Source organism: Gossypium arboreum, chromosome 5 (assembly GCF_025698485.1).
Source record: "Gossypium arboreum isolate Shixiya-1 chromosome 5, ASM2569848v2, whole genome shotgun sequence".
Lineage (NCBI taxonomy): Eukaryota > Viridiplantae > Streptophyta > Magnoliopsida > Malvales > Malvaceae > Gossypium > Gossypium arboreum.
Window position 1 is genome coordinate 25,296,189 of NC_069074.1, and position 16,790 is coordinate 25,312,978.

A 16,790-nucleotide genomic window follows, 5' to 3' on the forward strand; every position below is an offset into this window, starting at 1 on the left:
GCACATTAACAATATAAAATTCATTATTTAAAAAAATTATACCTTCTTTTTTTTCTTCTTCTCCTTCTTTTCTTCCTTCTTTTCTCCTTTCTTTTCTTTTATTTTCTTCTCCTTGCTTCTTTGAATCTTGCTCCCGGGGTTGCTGGTTCTGCTTGGTTTTATAGTGCTTAGGTGCCACCTGTGGGACTCACACAACTGGTGCCGCCTCTGCCAGAGGCAACACTGGTACCGCCTCTGGCACCCACATGTCCAATATTTTATTTTTTTTTCCGTTTTTCACTTTTTTTTTACTGAGTTTTTTTTACTGTTTTGGTACTGCTTTGTCGTAGGAAGTGCCGCTTTGTCAGTGGCGTGACCACCTGACTATACCATTTTCGTATTTACTTTTTTTACTGTATTATTTTCGAATTTTTTAATTTTTTATATATTTTTTTAGTAAAAAATCCTGAATTGTTGGATTAATTTTGCTGGAGTATCGGTACAGATGGTTGATTTGGGCTAAAAAATGATTTGATTTAGTAAAATTAATTTTTTCTGTTTTAAAAAATAACTTTTATAAATTTTTAATAATATATTTAATCAAATGGAAGAAACCAGTAGATGACTACAAAGAAACTTCAAAATTACAACCTACCCTTGATGATGGAACTAGTTAAAATCTTGAAAACCTTGGTATTTGGTTATTAATTAGTATTTGTTTTAAAATTTTATAGAAAATTAGGGTGAATTGCATCATTAGTCACTAAATTATGGGTAAATTTTCGTTTTGGTCACTTAACTAAAAAAATTGTAATTTGCTCATTAAACTATTTAAAAATTTTTATTTAAATCACTGAGCTGTTAAGTTTTTTCTTTTAAAAGTTCTACTAGCGAGCTTTAAGTAATGATTCGATGATTTATACTGTGTATTAGTACCTATCGACGAGTAGAATAACATACTCTATATTCAAGTTGATCTGAGAGTCTGTGTCAAAAATCAGAGAAATAAATTGTTTGAATTTTGGTTCGTAAATTTGTGATGTTCAAAATTGTTTCCTGAAAAAAATTGAACTGTAGAAGAGGAAATGAAAGACAACTTTTGATTGGTGTAGGCAACGCGAATACAAAAAGGCATGTAATATCGATTAACAACCCAATAACCTAAATAAAAACTTTTGAATAGTTTAGTGATCAAATTATAACTTTTTAATTAATTGACCAAATCGAAAATTTATCCATAATTTAGTAACTAATAACGATAATGAGTGTATTTTATAATTTTATCTTCTATAAATCAAATAATAAAAATTAAATTTTAAACCATGATAAAATAAGTTATTAACATTTAACTTTACATTTGAATTTTATATGAATTTTTAATAATTATATTTCTTACATAACTGAAAAATTCCTACTGTAGAAAAAAGAGAGGCAAAAAGAAAAAGCTATAAAAAATTATAAAATAATGGTGAACTCTCCCACCCTTACTAATCTCTTGATTTTTCTTTCTCAGTTTCTTTCTATTAGCTCCTCTCGCTGTCTCTCTCTCACCATTTCTTTGTTTCTTACTTCACTGTCACTGTTCCTCATATCTCTGCACACCCAAAAAGAAACCCGGAAACAAAGAAAGGGGGAAGCTTTAGAATATTTAGCGGTGTTAATTCACCTCGAGAGAATATTTTTTATTAGAGGAAAAAAAAAACCAAGTCGAAAGTTATAGTTCCATTATATTTCCCTCCTTTTTTTTTTTAATTTTTGATTTGCTTGGGCTTTCATCAAATCAAAGAAGCTCTGCAAATTTTGGAGTCATTTTTGGGTTTGCATTTTGTGGGGTTCAAATGTGGAGTAAAGAGCAGTTTTTCTGGATTTTAATGCCGGCTAGAGAGTCGAGGGAATTTTGAATGGAATTACAAGAGTTAATGCTTTGCTTTTTTCGACATTTCTTGGAGAGGATATAATCAGCTTTGGTTCAATCATGGTAACAAGATTTGATTTTAAGCTTCGATTTGCTGTCGTTATATTCGAGGTGAACCTTCGATTTCACTGTAAATTTTCTCCTTTTCTTTTTCTTGAAAAAAATTGAATCCATGGGTTTTCTGGTAGAAATCAAAATGGTGCAGAGCTCTTGCCGTTACTGAGCTAATTAGTGGGAAAAAGATCAGATATTTCCGATTTTTTCTGTCTAATATTTTTCTTAAACAAAATCAAATCATTTTGCTTGGTTTTCTCTTCGTATATAGATGAAATTAATTTGGTTACTTTTTAGTTTTATTTTTATTTATTTATTTTACTTCCATTTTTGAAACTTTTCCGGGACCTTTCCTTTTTGGTAACTGTTCACTAGGGTTTACTAATTGAACAAAACTGTGAACTTCTAGTTTAATTCATCATTGGAATTTGAAAATTATCCAGGATTATGTATATAAAGCTTTTAATTTTTATTAATTGTTTGAAGTTGAAATTTTGTCGTTTCAAATTAGCTGGATTTGAATTCATAATTTACAAAAATATCTTTTTTGTGCCGGTATTAGTCACTCTTAGGTTGGTTTCATTATCTTCATTGTTGCGTACATAGTCTCTGTTGGCTTTTGTATTTAATTTGTTTGTCTACTTCCCACTGAAACCCAGGCTTTTTCTGGCGTCTATTGCAGGTTTTATTGATATTGTTATGGTTTGGAGCAGCTACTTCGAAATTTCAGCGGCCTCATCCACAATGGGAAGGCCCAGAGAGAGGACTTGGTGAAAACATTGTCTCACATTCATGTATTCATGACCAGATAATTGAACAGAGGAGACGACCAGGTCGTAAGGTTTATTCAGTTACCCCTCAATTTTATGTCCACTCCAGTACCTCAAATAGTGTTCTTCACAAAGGAAGGTCCTTGCTTGAGATTTCTGAAGTGCTTGAGCATCCAAAGGAGGCTAAGCAACCTATAAGAATATATTTAAATTATGATGCTGTTGGCCTCTCACCGGATAGAGATTGTCGAAAAGTTGGTGACATTGTGAAGGTGAGTGCTTTTTTTTCCGTTGGTAGACTTGGTAACATCGTGGTTAAGGTCATGATTATAAACCTAACGTTCACCCTTGGTGTTTGCTCTCTATGCTTGTTTTGTTTTCATTTTTGTATATATTTTTATTTATCAGCTTGGGGAGCCTCCTGTGAGTTCATCTCCTGGTACACGCTCCTGCAATCCTCATGGTGATCCTCCGATTTATGGTGACTGTTGGTATAATTGCACTTTGAATGATTTATCTGGGCAAGACAAACGTCATCGTCTTCACAAGGTTTTACCCTATACATACTACAGATAAACTACAAAAGAAATTTGTATTCATTTGAATTACAATGAAGCCAATGCTAACTTTTGAAAGAAATATAATGAAGGCTCTAGGGCAGACAGCTGACTGGTTCAAGAGAGCCTTGGCCGTAGAGTCTGTGAAAGGGAATTTGAGGTTGAGTGGATATTCTGCATGCGGACAAGATGGAGGTGTACAGCTTCCTCGTCAATATGTTGAAGGTATCTCATTTCAGTTCTGTCACTGTGGTTTGGTTCCATTAATATCTTGAATGTGGCCTCTAAGAGCACTTTCATTTTAGGTTCATTGTTTTGTAACTGTTATCTTCATCCAACTTTTCTTGCAGAGGGTGTTGCTGATGCAGACTTGGTCCTTCTTGTGACTACACGACCTACCACTGGCAGCACTTTGGCATGGGCAGTAGCATGTGAACGTGACCAGTGGGGCCGTGCAATTGCCGGTAATTTCTAATTGGCACATCTCTAAAGTGTGGAATATGTTGCTGTTGTGTGAAGTAGAAGTCTAAAACCAAAGGCAATGTTTTTGTAGGACATGTGAATGTTGCTCCTCGGCATTTAACTGCAGAAGCAGAGACTTTACTTTCAGCTACTCTTATCCACGAGGTGTGGTGATGTTATTTTATGAGTTTAGAAAAGCATAGAAGGAAATTTAGTGTCCTAAATATTGTTCTTATCCAGGTTATGCATGTTCTTGGCTTTGATCCGCATGCTTTTATGCACTTTAGGGATGAGAGAAAAAGGAGGCGTAGTAAGGTAATTGCATGGTGTTTACTATGAATATGCCCTTGAGGCATCAAAGCAATTTGCATAAATACTGTTCGGTTATCTCTGTGTGCATTCTGCAGGTTACTGAACATATTATAGATGAAAGGCTTGGGAGGATGGTTACACGTGTGGTGCTCCCACGTGTTGTTATGCACTCGCGGCATCATTATGGGGTATTGTTGACATTTTTTGTGTGTCGAGTTTTGTGGTTTTAGATTATTGAAACAATGAGAAAATCGAAAAAATAGTTTATGGCAGTTTAATTGACAGGCATTCTCAGAAAATTTTACTGGCTTAGAGCTAGAAGATGGGGGAGGACGTGGGACATCAGGTATTCAGTTCTGTCTGTTATTTGTCTCTCTCCTCTCTATTGAGATGTTGCTCACATAGAACCTTTCTCAAAACTAGCATACATTGCACAATATGATTCCTAACGGAAGATGCAGCAAGCAGTTTGGTCAATAAAGTTTAAGTGATGACTTGGCTGCAGGATCTCATTGGGAGAAAAGGCTTTTGATGAATGAGATAATGACGGGATCTGTGGATACAAAATCAGTTGTTTCAAAAATGACACTGGCTTTGTTGGAGGATAGTGGATGGTATCAAGCTAACTATAGCATGGCAGATCATCTTGATTGGGGTCACAACCAAGGAACTGATTTTCTGACTTCTCCTTGCAATCTCTGGAAGGGAGCATATCATTGCAACACAACCAATTTGTCCGGTTGTACGTATAACAGGGAAGCAGAAGGTTACTGTCCTATTGTAAGTTATAACACGGACCTACCTCAATGGACTCGGTACTTTCCTCAGGCTAACAAGGGTATGTTCTTGTTTGTGTTCTTTTATCTGTCTGCTTTTTGTTTTTGAGGCCCTCTTTTATGACCTGCTCCCTACAATTATAAACTGAATTCATATTTGCACGTGCAACTCAAGTATTAAAGTGAATGAACAGGTTTCAAGATATGGGCATGTGATGCTACCATTTTATGCTTATCAACGTCATTGAACTTTTAGTTTGGTCCTCCTTGTGAGGTCTATGTACGTATGTTTTTTACTTTTCCAGGTGGTCAGTCCTCATTGGCTGATTATTGCACATTCTTTGTGGCTTACTCTGATGGATCTTGTACGGATAGTAATAGTGCAAGGGCCCCGGATAGAATGTTAGGCGAAGTGAGAGGGAGTAACTCCAGGTGAGTTTTGAGTTTCAACCTTAAAAACTTTACTGGGAATTGGTTTAAAATTTTCATATTACCTTAGGAATGGTTGATGAAGTTTTTGTTTTGATGTGATTATTAGGTGCATGGCCTCATCCTTAGTTCGTACAGGTTTTGTCCGTGGTTCTATGACCCAAGGAAATGGTTGTTATCAGCACAGATGTGTAAATAACTCATTAGAGGTATGGATTGGTGTTTGTAAGGTCAAGCTTTGTGCTTTTGTAATTTTTTAGAAAAGCAGCATCAAAGCTTGTGAGTTATGATTGGTGTGGGCTGTAATATTATCTTTTAGAATAAGCTACTTGGCCAATGCTGATTTACTGCAATGTCAGAATTAAACTTGTTGATCATGGCCTGGTTGACTGAAATAATACCTTTTGTTTATATTGTAAATGTTGAAACTGACAAAGAATAATTTGCAGGTTGAACTTTAAGCTCATTCTCACATACACTTCTTCATCCTTTTGTTTATAATTGTTTGATTAGGTTGCTGTGGATGGTATCTGGAAAGTGTGTGCCAAAGTTGGTGGACCAGTTCAGTTCCCTGGTTTTAATGGTAATTTCAATCTACTTACTTTTTAGTTAATAAGATATATCTGCATGCGTTGACAATTTCTTTCAATGTTTTTTATCTGCAGGTGAGCTGATTTGTCCTGCTTACCATGAACTCTGTAGTGCTGGTCCGGTTCCAGTGTCCGGGCAATGTCCCAATTCTTGTAATTTTAATGGTGATTGTGTCAGCGGAAAATGTCGCTGCTTTCCTGGGTTTCATGGTCATGATTGTAGTAAAAGTGAGCTCCAGGATCCTTCTCTATTCCATTATTTAGCTATGTACAAAATAACTCATGGTATGCTAAATCTGTTCTGAGCTAATCCTTTTCAATAAACTGATGTTATTTTCCTTTGTCCTCTTCTGTTATACAGGATATTGCCCTAGCAATTGTAATGGGCATGGGACGTGTCTGTCAAATGGGGTTTGTGGATGTGAAAATGGTTATACTGGCATTGACTGTTCCACTGGTAATGTGTTTATTTAGCTGTTATTCTGTAAGTTTCTTTTTTTGTGAAGAAAAATTTGAGAGGTTTGATCTTTTTGTCATTTTTGCACAGGCCTTTTTAGAGCACTTTTATCACATAGTTAAGCACACAAATAAAAGATATATTCCTTTCCTTTTCAAAGAAAAAGAATTGAAGAGGGCTGTTTCAATATGCTTATATATATTTATAGACACCTCCTAAGGTTCTCATGTCATTTTTTATACCATTTCATGATGCGAAATATGTAATCCTCCTGCTTATGTCAGGATAAATACAGGCGGTTAATACCATTTCCCCCCGCCCCCACTCTTTACCTTTTTGCTTTGAATTTCATATGCAGCCGTTTGCGATGAACAATGTAGTCTTCATGGTGGTGTCTGTGACAATGGAGTTTGCGAGTTCCGCTGCTCTGACTATGCGGGATACACATGCCAGAACAGCTCCACTCTCCTCTCTAGTCTTTCTGTATGCAAAAATAAGTTGGAGAGAGTATTGTCTGGGCAACACTGTGCACCCAGTGAGGCAAGTGTATTGCAACAGCTTGAAGAAGTTGTCATCATGCCGAATTACCACCGTCTATTCCCAAGTGTTGCTCAGAAGTTGTTTACTAATCTCTTTGGAACCAGCTACTGTGAATCGGCTGCCAAGCGACTGGCCTGCTGGGTAAAACATCCCATCCCTATTGTTTTATTCATCTCCGTAGTTATTTTGCTTTTGGTTCATGGCTCTTATTTTCCTCACGAGCTTGACTCTAAACACCAATCATATATGACCAGATATCGATCCAAAAATGCGATAGTGATGGGGACAACAGACTACGAGTATGCCATTCAGCATGTCAGGCGTATAATTTAGCATGTGGAGCATCACTAGACTGTTCAGACCAAACTCTGTTTAGTAGTGAGGAGGAAGGTGAGGGGCAATGCACCGGCTCTGGCGAGATGAAGGTTTCGTGGTTCAATCGTTTCCGAAATCGTTTATTTTCAAGCAATTCATCCTTGGAAGGAATGTATGTAAAATATAGCCAACTCTAGGCCCCTCCTAATTCTCTTGCTCTTGTTCCTTCTAAATTTGGCTTAGGGTTCCAGTGTAGGAAAGTTGTAGAAAAATAGGAAAATTTGGGTTTTGATTAGGCTTTAAAGTCAAATGTAGAGAAAATTGAAAAAGAATGTAAAAGCAGCAAAAGAAAGAAAATAGAAGAAAACAGAAGGAAGAAGCTCTTGTGAGCGAGTGTCCGGAAGTTTGGCCGAAGGCCTTTGGAAAGGAAATGTCTCAGATTATTGTCTTCTTTATTTTCAGGTAAACTATAAAAGTAATTATATATGTATATGATTTAAGTTACATTTTGATCATTAAATTTTATAATCTTAAAAACATTTTGATTACTGTGCCGTTACCAATCTCAAAAATGTTATGAATTGTGCCGTTAAGTGATGACATCATCACGTTTCTTATTTTCTCCCTTCTTTTTTTCCCCTGTTCTTTAATCACCACCTTCATCTCACCTATGAACTTTCACCATTATCATCTTCAACATCCAACTCTCATCTTCAACCCACTAATACCCCACGAACCAGAAACCCCAAGCCACTGAAAACAAAACCCAAACGTCAACAACGAACCCCTAAATCCATGAATTTGGATAGTGGAGAGGACAAGCCTAATGAGGCTTTGGTGCTCCATTCGTAGATCTCAACGGTGAAATTGAAGCTTAAGAGTAGATAAACAACGTACAGAAAACAAAAACTGATCCGACGATGGGGGAGGGAGATCGGAGAAAGGTAGGCTACAACTTTGGTTTTAAATCAAGAAAATCGGTGATTATTTTGAAGAAACGGAAGATAGATTCAAAAAGAGCATGAGATAACGAACTTGGAGATGAAATTTGGGCTCCTCGAGCCATCGGAAATGACGGCTGGCACAGCGACCCGACACCGGAGTTAGCCAGATTCTGGGTTTGGCTTCTAGTTTTAGAGAGTTGATAGAACATTTGAGCTGGAGGGGAAGAAAAGAAACTAAAAAAAAAAGGGGAAAGAAAACGAAAAGTTCAAAAAACAAATGGGCTCCACCACGCTTATAAAAAATAAAAAATTAAAGGTAAAAGTAATCACTCAATTTTGGTTTCAATAATAAAACAATCATTCAGCTTTTAACTCAGTTACTTAATTAACAAATCAGTTCTTTTCTATTAAAATGTAATGAAAAGTTGACCTGTCATTTAACTGGTCACGATAGCATTTTACTTGTCATTTAATTAGTCCCAATATTAGAACCCTAACTGAGCAGTAGAAGAAGAGATAAATAAGAAGAGAAAAACAAAAGGGAAGAAGAAGAGAAAAATTCTAAATCCCAATCTTTATGACTCGAATTTGGATCAGCAAAATAAATAAAATGATGAAACCGAAACCCCCCAGCACAAAAACACATTTAAGATCCGTCAGAGATATCTTAGCATCGTCAGAGAGGGGTGGCAGACGAATGGCAGTGGTGGGCTGGTGCCTTGGTGGACACCGGATGGGTGTGGTCATGTGGCCTCTAGTAGTGATGATGATGCAACGTGAGGAAGGCAGAGTTGTTGGAGGAAGGTTGTGAGAAGAGATTGTTTGGAAGAATCCGAGAACAAAGCCATTGCTGCAAAATTTGAAAATACAAAAAACATGTCGAAAATTTACACATCTATATGACCATTAACGAACTCTGCAAAGGTTAAATGCTTTGCAACTAAGTTTCCCATCTATATACCTTTTCATCTACCGACTTTCACTTTAAGAGAAAGCTCCCTATAATATTAGAAACACAAAGAAAAAATTCAAAATCAAAATACCCCCATCTACCATCTCCACTGTCAGATGGAGATGAAACTTTGACTATCGCTTCTCCTCTGTGAAGCTTTCTTCTCCTCGATAGACGAAATAAAAATTTGAGAAACCCGAATGAGGTTTTGGGTTGATAGATTCTAGGGATCTGAAAGTGGATTTAATGAGCTTTGGAGGTAATGATGATATGCCATTAGTGATGAGTGGAGCTTTGGAGGTTGAGTTTACCTGGGTTTAGAAAGGGAAGTTTTAGTTGTGACGTTTCCTTACAAATTCACCTTTCTCTTGTTGCCAAATGCTATGTTAGAATAGGAAAAGCTAGCAATGACAATTGACATTTTGTTAGATTCAGATTCGCCTCTCTCTTGCTTCGGCATATTTCTTCTTTTATTGTTTTGTTTGGTTCTTAAATTGAGTTTCCGTGGTTACTTAATTAGTCAGGTCAGTTAGTTAACAGGTTACATTAAATGTCTTATTAAGTCTATAATGAAAGGTGTTAGTGGATGATTGAATTGTTATTTTTCGATAATATTAATGTTTGAATCGTTATTTTTTAAAATTGAATGACTGAATTAAAAATTAAGTAATTATTTTATTATTTAAACTAAAGTTAAAATAATTTTAATGTAATTTAACTTAATAAATATTATATGTATATATATTATTTTTAGTATTAGTGCGTCTCACCAAAATACCATTTAATGTATATATTGTTTGAAAAGATCTGATGACACAGTATCATTTAATGGCACAATATATAGTTCATCAGAATTTCTTAACATTTTTATTATTAGATAATAATACAGTAATTAAAATATTATAAATTGATAATGTTAATGATATTTTGTAATAAATTAAAATTTAATGATTAAAAGTAATTTAAATTATATATAAATAACTATTTTTATAGTTTTTGTTTTCTTTTCATCTTAAAAATTTCTAGTTATGGATAATAATCTTTAATTTAGGTAATAATCATAAGTTATTAATTAATTTTTATATACATATTTTTTGAATCCCTGCTGCCATTCATCGTTGGTTCATTGAATTTCATTATACTGAAAGAAAATTTTCCTTCTTAAACGCGCATTTTCTTTCTGGCCAAACAAACAAAATCACAATCTTTGAAACAGTCGAAATGTTGTAACTAAAAGACCATACCTTATCATCTATTTTAAGCAAAAATGCTTTGATTTCAACGTTGCATAACAATCCAATCAAAAAATTCCCATAATACCAAGCATCAAATTTACCTAAGAAACTACTAATAAACATTTATTCTAACCACAATCATGATCAAAACCAATCAACATTTATTCTAACCATAATTATGAATCAAGACTCAGTTGGACAAAACGTGATCAAATAATCCGACCCAGAACAAGTCCGAGTACTTGAGGCATCATCATAAGCATAACTATATGCTGTAGGACAAGCATTCTTGAACATCACCGAGTACTGCGTCGGCGAGCAAGTCTGAGGTGTAGCATGGTCGCCAGTGCAGCAAAACTCAGGCGAGTTAAACGCCGCACAGGCGCTTTTACAAGCTACGACAGAACCTGAGTCAATGACCTGCAACTCGGGCGGGCAATTGGAATTAAGATCCGAGACACAGCCTGCATATTGGCAATCCCCTGAACCACCAGTTGCCCTGACTCCTAAGGCAACGTTGTAACCATCCACCAGACTGACATCGTAAAAGTCCTTATCACCCGAGCCTCCGCCTGCAATCGTGAACTCCACCAGGGAGACAGGTGGCGCGCCGCCGCCAGTACACTTCAGTACTCCACCACAGTCGCCAGTTACGCATTTCCCAGAGCCAGAGTTGTCAAATGTGCAGCCGGTTCGACCCCAGAATCGACCGGACCAGCCAGGTGGAGCCTGATATTGAGCTGATGAACCAGGTGCCAAAACAAATCCACCCTCGCCAATCGCAGCACCGTTACCGGAGAGTGAACCTGGCCATACCATGAAACTGCAATGGTTTTGGAGTGTAAAAAGCGTCGCTGAAGACAGAATCGTCCCTGAAACCGTCATTACAACCAAAGTTGAAACAATGCAACTAGAATCCAAATGTTTAAATCAGCTTTTAACTAAAAATGATTCACAAAAAAAAAAAGAAAAAAGAAAAAAAGAAAAAGACAAACAACATGGATACTTTATAAATTACAGATTTACCATAAGAGAAGAGATTTAGAAAAAGAAGATAAAGCCCAGAAATCGCCATTGATGGTATTTGTAAGGAAGGAAAGGTTGAGATAAATGGGAAGGAAGTGGAGAGATTTGATGCAGGGGAAAAATGGGATGGTTAGGTGTTAATATAGAAAGTTGTTGTGTGTACCCCATAAATTTTGCTTGCAAATATAATAAAAGTTTGTCAAACTTTTCGTGAACAATATTAGATTCTCAGTTCTCTTTGGGAGTACTGAGTAAATTATCAAAACAATTTCTAACATTAATTTCCTCTCTTCTGTCTTTTCATGGTCGGTTATGATACTTAGATTATTAATCTCTTGCTTCGGTTCTAGAAACATGGTAATTCGTGTATTTGTATGATATTTTATCCTTTTTTAATACTAATTATGTTCTAAGATGCTATTTATTAAGTTCATAAATTTTTCGTATCTATACTTATATCACAACACCAATTTAGTTAAATAAATTATTTAATTTTTAAATAAAAGATTAAATATTAATATAATGATATTTTTCATCTTTTACTAGTTTTATATGTAAAAAGTATTTAAGAAAATGTAAAAAATCAATTAAGCCCCTATATTAATTTTGCATCAAATTAAGTTTTTGTCGTTAATTAAAATAATCAATTAAGCTCATTCGTTAATAGTTTTCGTCATTGATCACGTTAATCGTTAAAATAAATTGGCACACCAATCAAATGGTGATATGGGGTAGCTTTTGGTTTAATCTAATATTTTATAAAATATATATAAATATTAAATATAATAAATTATAAATTTTATAAAATTAATAATTTAAAAAAACATTTAAAATAAAAAGTATTAGAATTCTTAAAAAAATTGTAAATAATTATAAAAATATTAAAATTGATGTAAACTTATTATAAAAAAATCATAAATGAAACTCCTCAAACCTGATCTAATTGTCAGATCCAAATCACTACATTGTCGAAGCAACTCAGACTATCTCATTATACAATCATAAAATTTAATTTATAATTATCATTCAAACCAATTTAGCCACCAATCATAATCACAATCACACATTCATAATGTCCAAGAATCAAATTCATCATTTTACGGAGTTATACAAGGTCAAATTTAGAGTTAGGAATCGAATCCAAACTCAATTATCAAATTTTAGTGTTAAGTCTCAAGATAGACTTTATTTTATTTTTGATTTTTTTTTTTTGCTTCGAAGTTTACATGTCTTGAGGCACTAGAAGTGATGTATTTAGGAAAGGTTCCTTAAGTCTCGAGACTAGGTCTCGAGACCAACCTCCCCTATTTTCTCAATTAAACTTCGGTGTTTGGATATCTCAAGACAAGGAGTTCTTGTCTCGAGTCTTGAAATAGGACAAAACTTGTTTAGTTTTGATGTTTCCATGTCTTAAGACAAACCCACTTTATCTTGAGACATTCTGTCAATTGTCTCGAGACATGAAAGAATAGTCTCAAAACATTAGCCATTTTAACAACCCAAATAACAATTTCACATTCTTAAAGTCTCGAGACATCTCAAGACATGTACTTTTTGTCTCGACACTAAATGCTATAATGACCCTAAATGCTCAATTTCAAACATTCAAAACATTCCAAATACAACCTTAAACATACGTAAACTTTATATCAATGCCAAACCATCAATTTGTCACATATAAACACAATTGTACACCACCATTTCATAGCAATTCACACATAAATACCCAAACAACCAATTTGCATATTCAAAACTCATATAAAACTAGCTTAATTAACTACTAATCAAATTATGAAATTCAAGTTTATGAAACAAATAAACCAAGTTACCAAAACGCAAACTCAACACTCAACCACAATTAACCTAGGTACATGTCATATAGCCCAAAGTCATACATACATACATACATACATACATACATACAAAAGAGTTAATAATACATATCTCGAACTGAGTTGTTGAGTTGGATGCTTGAATGTTGTAAATCTATGTCTACTCATGTCTAAGATTTGTATACGGAAACAAGCTGAATATTGAATACTCAATGGTACTACTATAGTTAAAATTCAATGTATATAATTCAATTTAAACAAATATACATTAGCTATTTTACTCCATCACAAAGTCAATAATCACATCATTTCCCAACTTCCTCATTCATTACATATTTCAACATTTCATACTTTCATATTCTGATGCATTTAATAATTCAAAATACCATTCAATCTCATTTTCAATATTAACTAATTTCGGCTTTTATTAACGAATGATAGTCATTAGGACGGATACTCGGATCTGTAAAATGAGTAAGTCCACGACCCTTTAAGAATTGGGACTGTTTTATTCTATCATCCGAGTTGCTCGATAATGATGACTTTTAGTATTTGCGCGAACCATTTTATTTAACCATCTTGGGTTGCCTAACAATGATGACTTTAGTATTTGCTCATGACCCTCAGGGAATTTGAGCTAGTAAATCACTATATCAATGACGCTATGACATGCCAACTATATCCGAATTAAGTCGTATATATGTTATATTGAAATCTTGATATCATGTTGAATCATGTTATAATGGTGATAATAATGATTATTCCTTGTTAAATGATGTTAGACTTAATTTGACAACATCAAATTCATCATTTTATAATTTGGAATGGTAGTAACTTTTGATTTACTTTATCGAATTGAAAATTGATTTGACATTTCTTTACTACAAACCTCTAACTTTCAATTTATGATATAAATTTTAACAACTTTTATTTTATTCAATTGAATCCTAATATGATGAAATTATTCATATAAACTATACTCCAAATTAAGCTTAAACCAACATTACCCATTATGATCTAACATGTTCTGTACTTAATCAAACTTATACAATTATGAAAATCATGATTTCAAGATTTAAATTTTATCAGCATTCAACAATGGAAACTTGAACTTATTTCAACAATTGAAAATTCTAAACATTGAGCAAAACATGCTAAGTTTCAATATTCACAATCCATGAAAATTTCAATTAAAAATCTTACCTACCTTAAGAATGTGGATTGACGAATACTAGGAAAAACTACCAAAATTTCTCTTTTCTTTCATGCTTTGATGAACCGAATGTGGAAGAAGAGAATGGCTTTTCTCTTTCATTCCACTACCTACTTGTCCATATTAAGCTTAATTAATTAAAACAATTTATATAAATCAATGGTCATGATTCTTTGATGGTTGAATTACTGGAAATAAAAGGTTGGGATCAATGCGAACCGGTAATCTTTTATTAATTATGGGTTATTGATTCTTAAGGACTTGTTTAATTATCAAACAAGGACATGCATGAGCTTAATCAATTCTTTTATTTACTCATCATTTTAATTTAGTCCTATACTATTTATAATAATTAAATCAATTTAATTATTTGCTATTCCCACTTCTTAAATTCATAATCGATTCGTAACCTTCTCATTTCAACTTTTCGAACAATTTGATTTATTAGATTTGGTCATGAACTGGCTTTTCCAATATCGATAAAAATTTGATCATTACAATAAAAACTTGAACTAAACTAGTTAGCCCGAAATCGGAAGGGTACCTGTCCGAAAAAAGCTATTAGACTGATTGACCTAGAATTGGACGATTGAATTGATTTTTTTACTTTTTTAAATATTTTTTATCAAATCAAAATTTCATTATCAAATTATTAGCATATGCCGAGAATTTCAGAATGAAAAATCGATTTAATCATTCAATTCCTAAGTTAACTGGTCTAATGTCTTTCTTTGGATTAATACCTTTATTGATTTTAGTCTAATCGGTTCAACCGATAGATCCAGTCCAATTCAAGTTTTTATGGTTTTTTTTATAATTTTATAAGTTTATGTAAATTTTATACCTTTAATACTTTTTTAACAAGTTTTTTTATAGAAATTTAATATGTTTTTATAAAAGTTTAAATAATTTAAATATGTTTTTATTAATTTTATAATTTTTAGATTTTTTATTTTATAAATTTTATAACTTGATATCAATTTTATATTTTTTAAATATTTTTAAATATTTAATAATTTGTATATTTTAAATATTTTTATGATTTTAATATCTTTATAGGAAAAATATAAATCAAACAAAAAACCGTCATGTGCCATCATCTAATTGATTTATTAATTTATTTAACAGTCAGCATAGTCAATGATGAAAATCATGAAGGGCTTAATTGATTATTTTAATTAATGACAAGAATTTAATTGGATGGGAATTTAATACATGAGCTTAATTAATTTTTGTTACATTTTCTTAGGGCTTTTTTACATATGAAGCTTTATATAAATATTTAAATAAAAAAAACACAATCTCTAACGTTTAAATTCAAAGCATTTACTATTATAATTATAACTCAAATTTGGACTAATTTTTATATAAATATAGTTTAAATATTAATTTTAAATGTTTATATATTTGTATAATTTGTATTATTTTTATACGGTGTCATATGATTGTATTCTTATTTTAGACTGTGAGATGAACTGGCGTCATTATTTTTTAATTGTATAGTTTTACATTGATTTAGATTCTATAATTAATATATATATATATATATATTAAGTTTTATTTTATTCAAATTATGTTTTCTGTAAAATGCTAGTTGATAAGTTTTATTTAAAGGGGTTTACTAGAGAGAAGAGGACTGCACGTGCAAGAGAAGCTTCAAATCACGTGAGTTTCACCTACGACTATTTGGTTCCGAATTCCGATCCTGCAATTTCCCATAAAATTTAAATTTACCTCTCTCCACTCAATTAAACTATTTTTTTTAAATAATAATTTTCCTTTAAGACCATATTATTCCCATTTACAATCTTTCACAAAAATTTAATCACAATTATGAATGCCTTTATGGTTTGTGGTTTATTTTTTAGAAAATAAAATTTAATCACAAAGATAATTGCTATTTGACGTAAAGAGTTCCGAACCAAACTCATTAGATATTTTTTTCACTTTCCAAAATAAAATATTGCTTTTATGGTTTATTTTTTTAGAAAATAAGATGCCTTTGAAATATATTAGTAAGCGAGACACAGTAAGTAACTAAAAACTGTTGACATGTGAGGATAAAAATAAACTTAAAAGAAATTAAGAAGGTTTTAAAAGTATGTATCAATGTCATTTTTTTTAAAGGTTCTATTTGTCTCACTTATATTTTGGTGTGCAAAAAAATTACATGTAAATAAACTTCAAGGATACAATGAAGCATAATGACTATTGACATTTTGCATTGATAGAAATAGTTTTGACAATATTTGACAATATTACAGGTAAATAAACCTCAAAGTTTCTTCTAAATCAAAATTTGACAATATTATTGACCTCAATGCAACTACAGTTTTCAATAGTCATCCTCATAGTACCATGCTTGTAGAGGAATGTGAATACATCGGTGAATAGACATGCCTTTTTTAATTTCCCATCAATTGCAAAATAGA

General features: G+C 32.8%; 2 protein-coding genes and 1 long non-coding RNA gene across 4 annotated transcripts; 1 reads left to right on the plus strand and 2 right to left on the minus strand.

The window, feature by feature from the left end:
- The first annotated feature begins 1,405 nt into the window (after positions 1 to 1,405).
- Positions 1,406 to 7,587, plus strand: LOC108453648 (uncharacterized). 2 transcript variants are annotated; one of them, XM_017751879.2, is made up of 17 exons: positions 1,406 to 2,005; positions 2,631 to 2,990; positions 3,127 to 3,267; positions 3,368 to 3,500; positions 3,626 to 3,739; positions 3,829 to 3,902; positions 3,978 to 4,052; positions 4,145 to 4,237; positions 4,335 to 4,395; positions 4,555 to 4,887; positions 5,131 to 5,257; positions 5,364 to 5,463; positions 5,768 to 5,837; positions 5,920 to 6,072; positions 6,206 to 6,301; positions 6,660 to 6,982; positions 7,096 to 7,587. In XM_017751879.2, exons 1-17 carry the CDS (start codon positions 1,955 to 1,957, stop codon positions 7,351 to 7,353), a joined length of 2,562 nt encoding a protein of 853 aa, XP_017607368.1. In that variant the 5' UTR covers positions 1,406 to 1,954; the 3' UTR covers positions 7,354 to 7,587. The 2 variants fall into 2 exon arrangements, with proteins under 2 accessions (XP_017607368.1, XP_017607369.1); XM_017751880.2 differs by having other exon boundaries at positions 1,406 to 1,957.
- LOC128292764 (uncharacterized) lies at positions 7,135 to 9,533 on the minus strand. The gene is made up of 2 exons (XR_008282674.1): positions 9,364 to 9,533; positions 7,135 to 9,283 (listed from the first exon to the last, which is right to left on the minus strand). It is a non-coding gene; the product is annotated as an uncharacterized LOC128292764 (long non-coding RNA).
- Positions 9,534 to 10,204: 671 nt separating this feature from the next.
- On the minus strand, positions 10,205 to 11,465 carry LOC108452300 (pathogenesis-related thaumatin-like protein 3.5). The gene is made up of 2 exons (XM_017750077.2): positions 11,314 to 11,465; positions 10,205 to 11,159 (listed from the first exon to the last, which is right to left on the minus strand). Exons 1-2 carry the CDS (start codon positions 11,360 to 11,362, stop codon positions 10,471 to 10,473), a joined length of 738 nt encoding a protein of 245 aa, XP_017605566.1. The 5' UTR covers positions 11,363 to 11,465; the 3' UTR covers positions 10,205 to 10,470.
- Between the last annotated feature and the right edge of the window lie 5,325 nt (positions 11,466 to 16,790).

Excerpts from the sequence above, each read along its gene's own strand:
- LOC108452300 (XM_017750077.2), bottom strand. The coding sequence starts at position 11,362 with ATGGCGATTTCTGGGCTTTATCTTCTTTTTCTAAATCTCTTCTCTTAT. Across the intron at positions 11,160-11,313 it reads TCTAAATCTCTTCTCTTATG|GGACGATTCTGTCTTCAGCG; the intron begins GTAAATCTGTAA and ends TGACGGTTTCAG.
- LOC108453648 (XM_017751879.2), top strand. The coding sequence starts at position 1,955 with ATGGTAACAAGATTTGATTTTAAGCTTCGATTTGCTGTCGTTATATTC. Across the intron at positions 3,740-3,828 it reads GTGGGGCCGTGCAATTGCCG|GACATGTGAATGTTGCTCCT; the intron begins GTAATTTCTAAT and ends ATGTTTTTGTAG. Across the intron at positions 5,838-5,919 it reads TCAGTTCCCTGGTTTTAATG|GTGAGCTGATTTGTCCTGCT; the intron begins GTAATTTCAATC and ends TTTTATCTGCAG.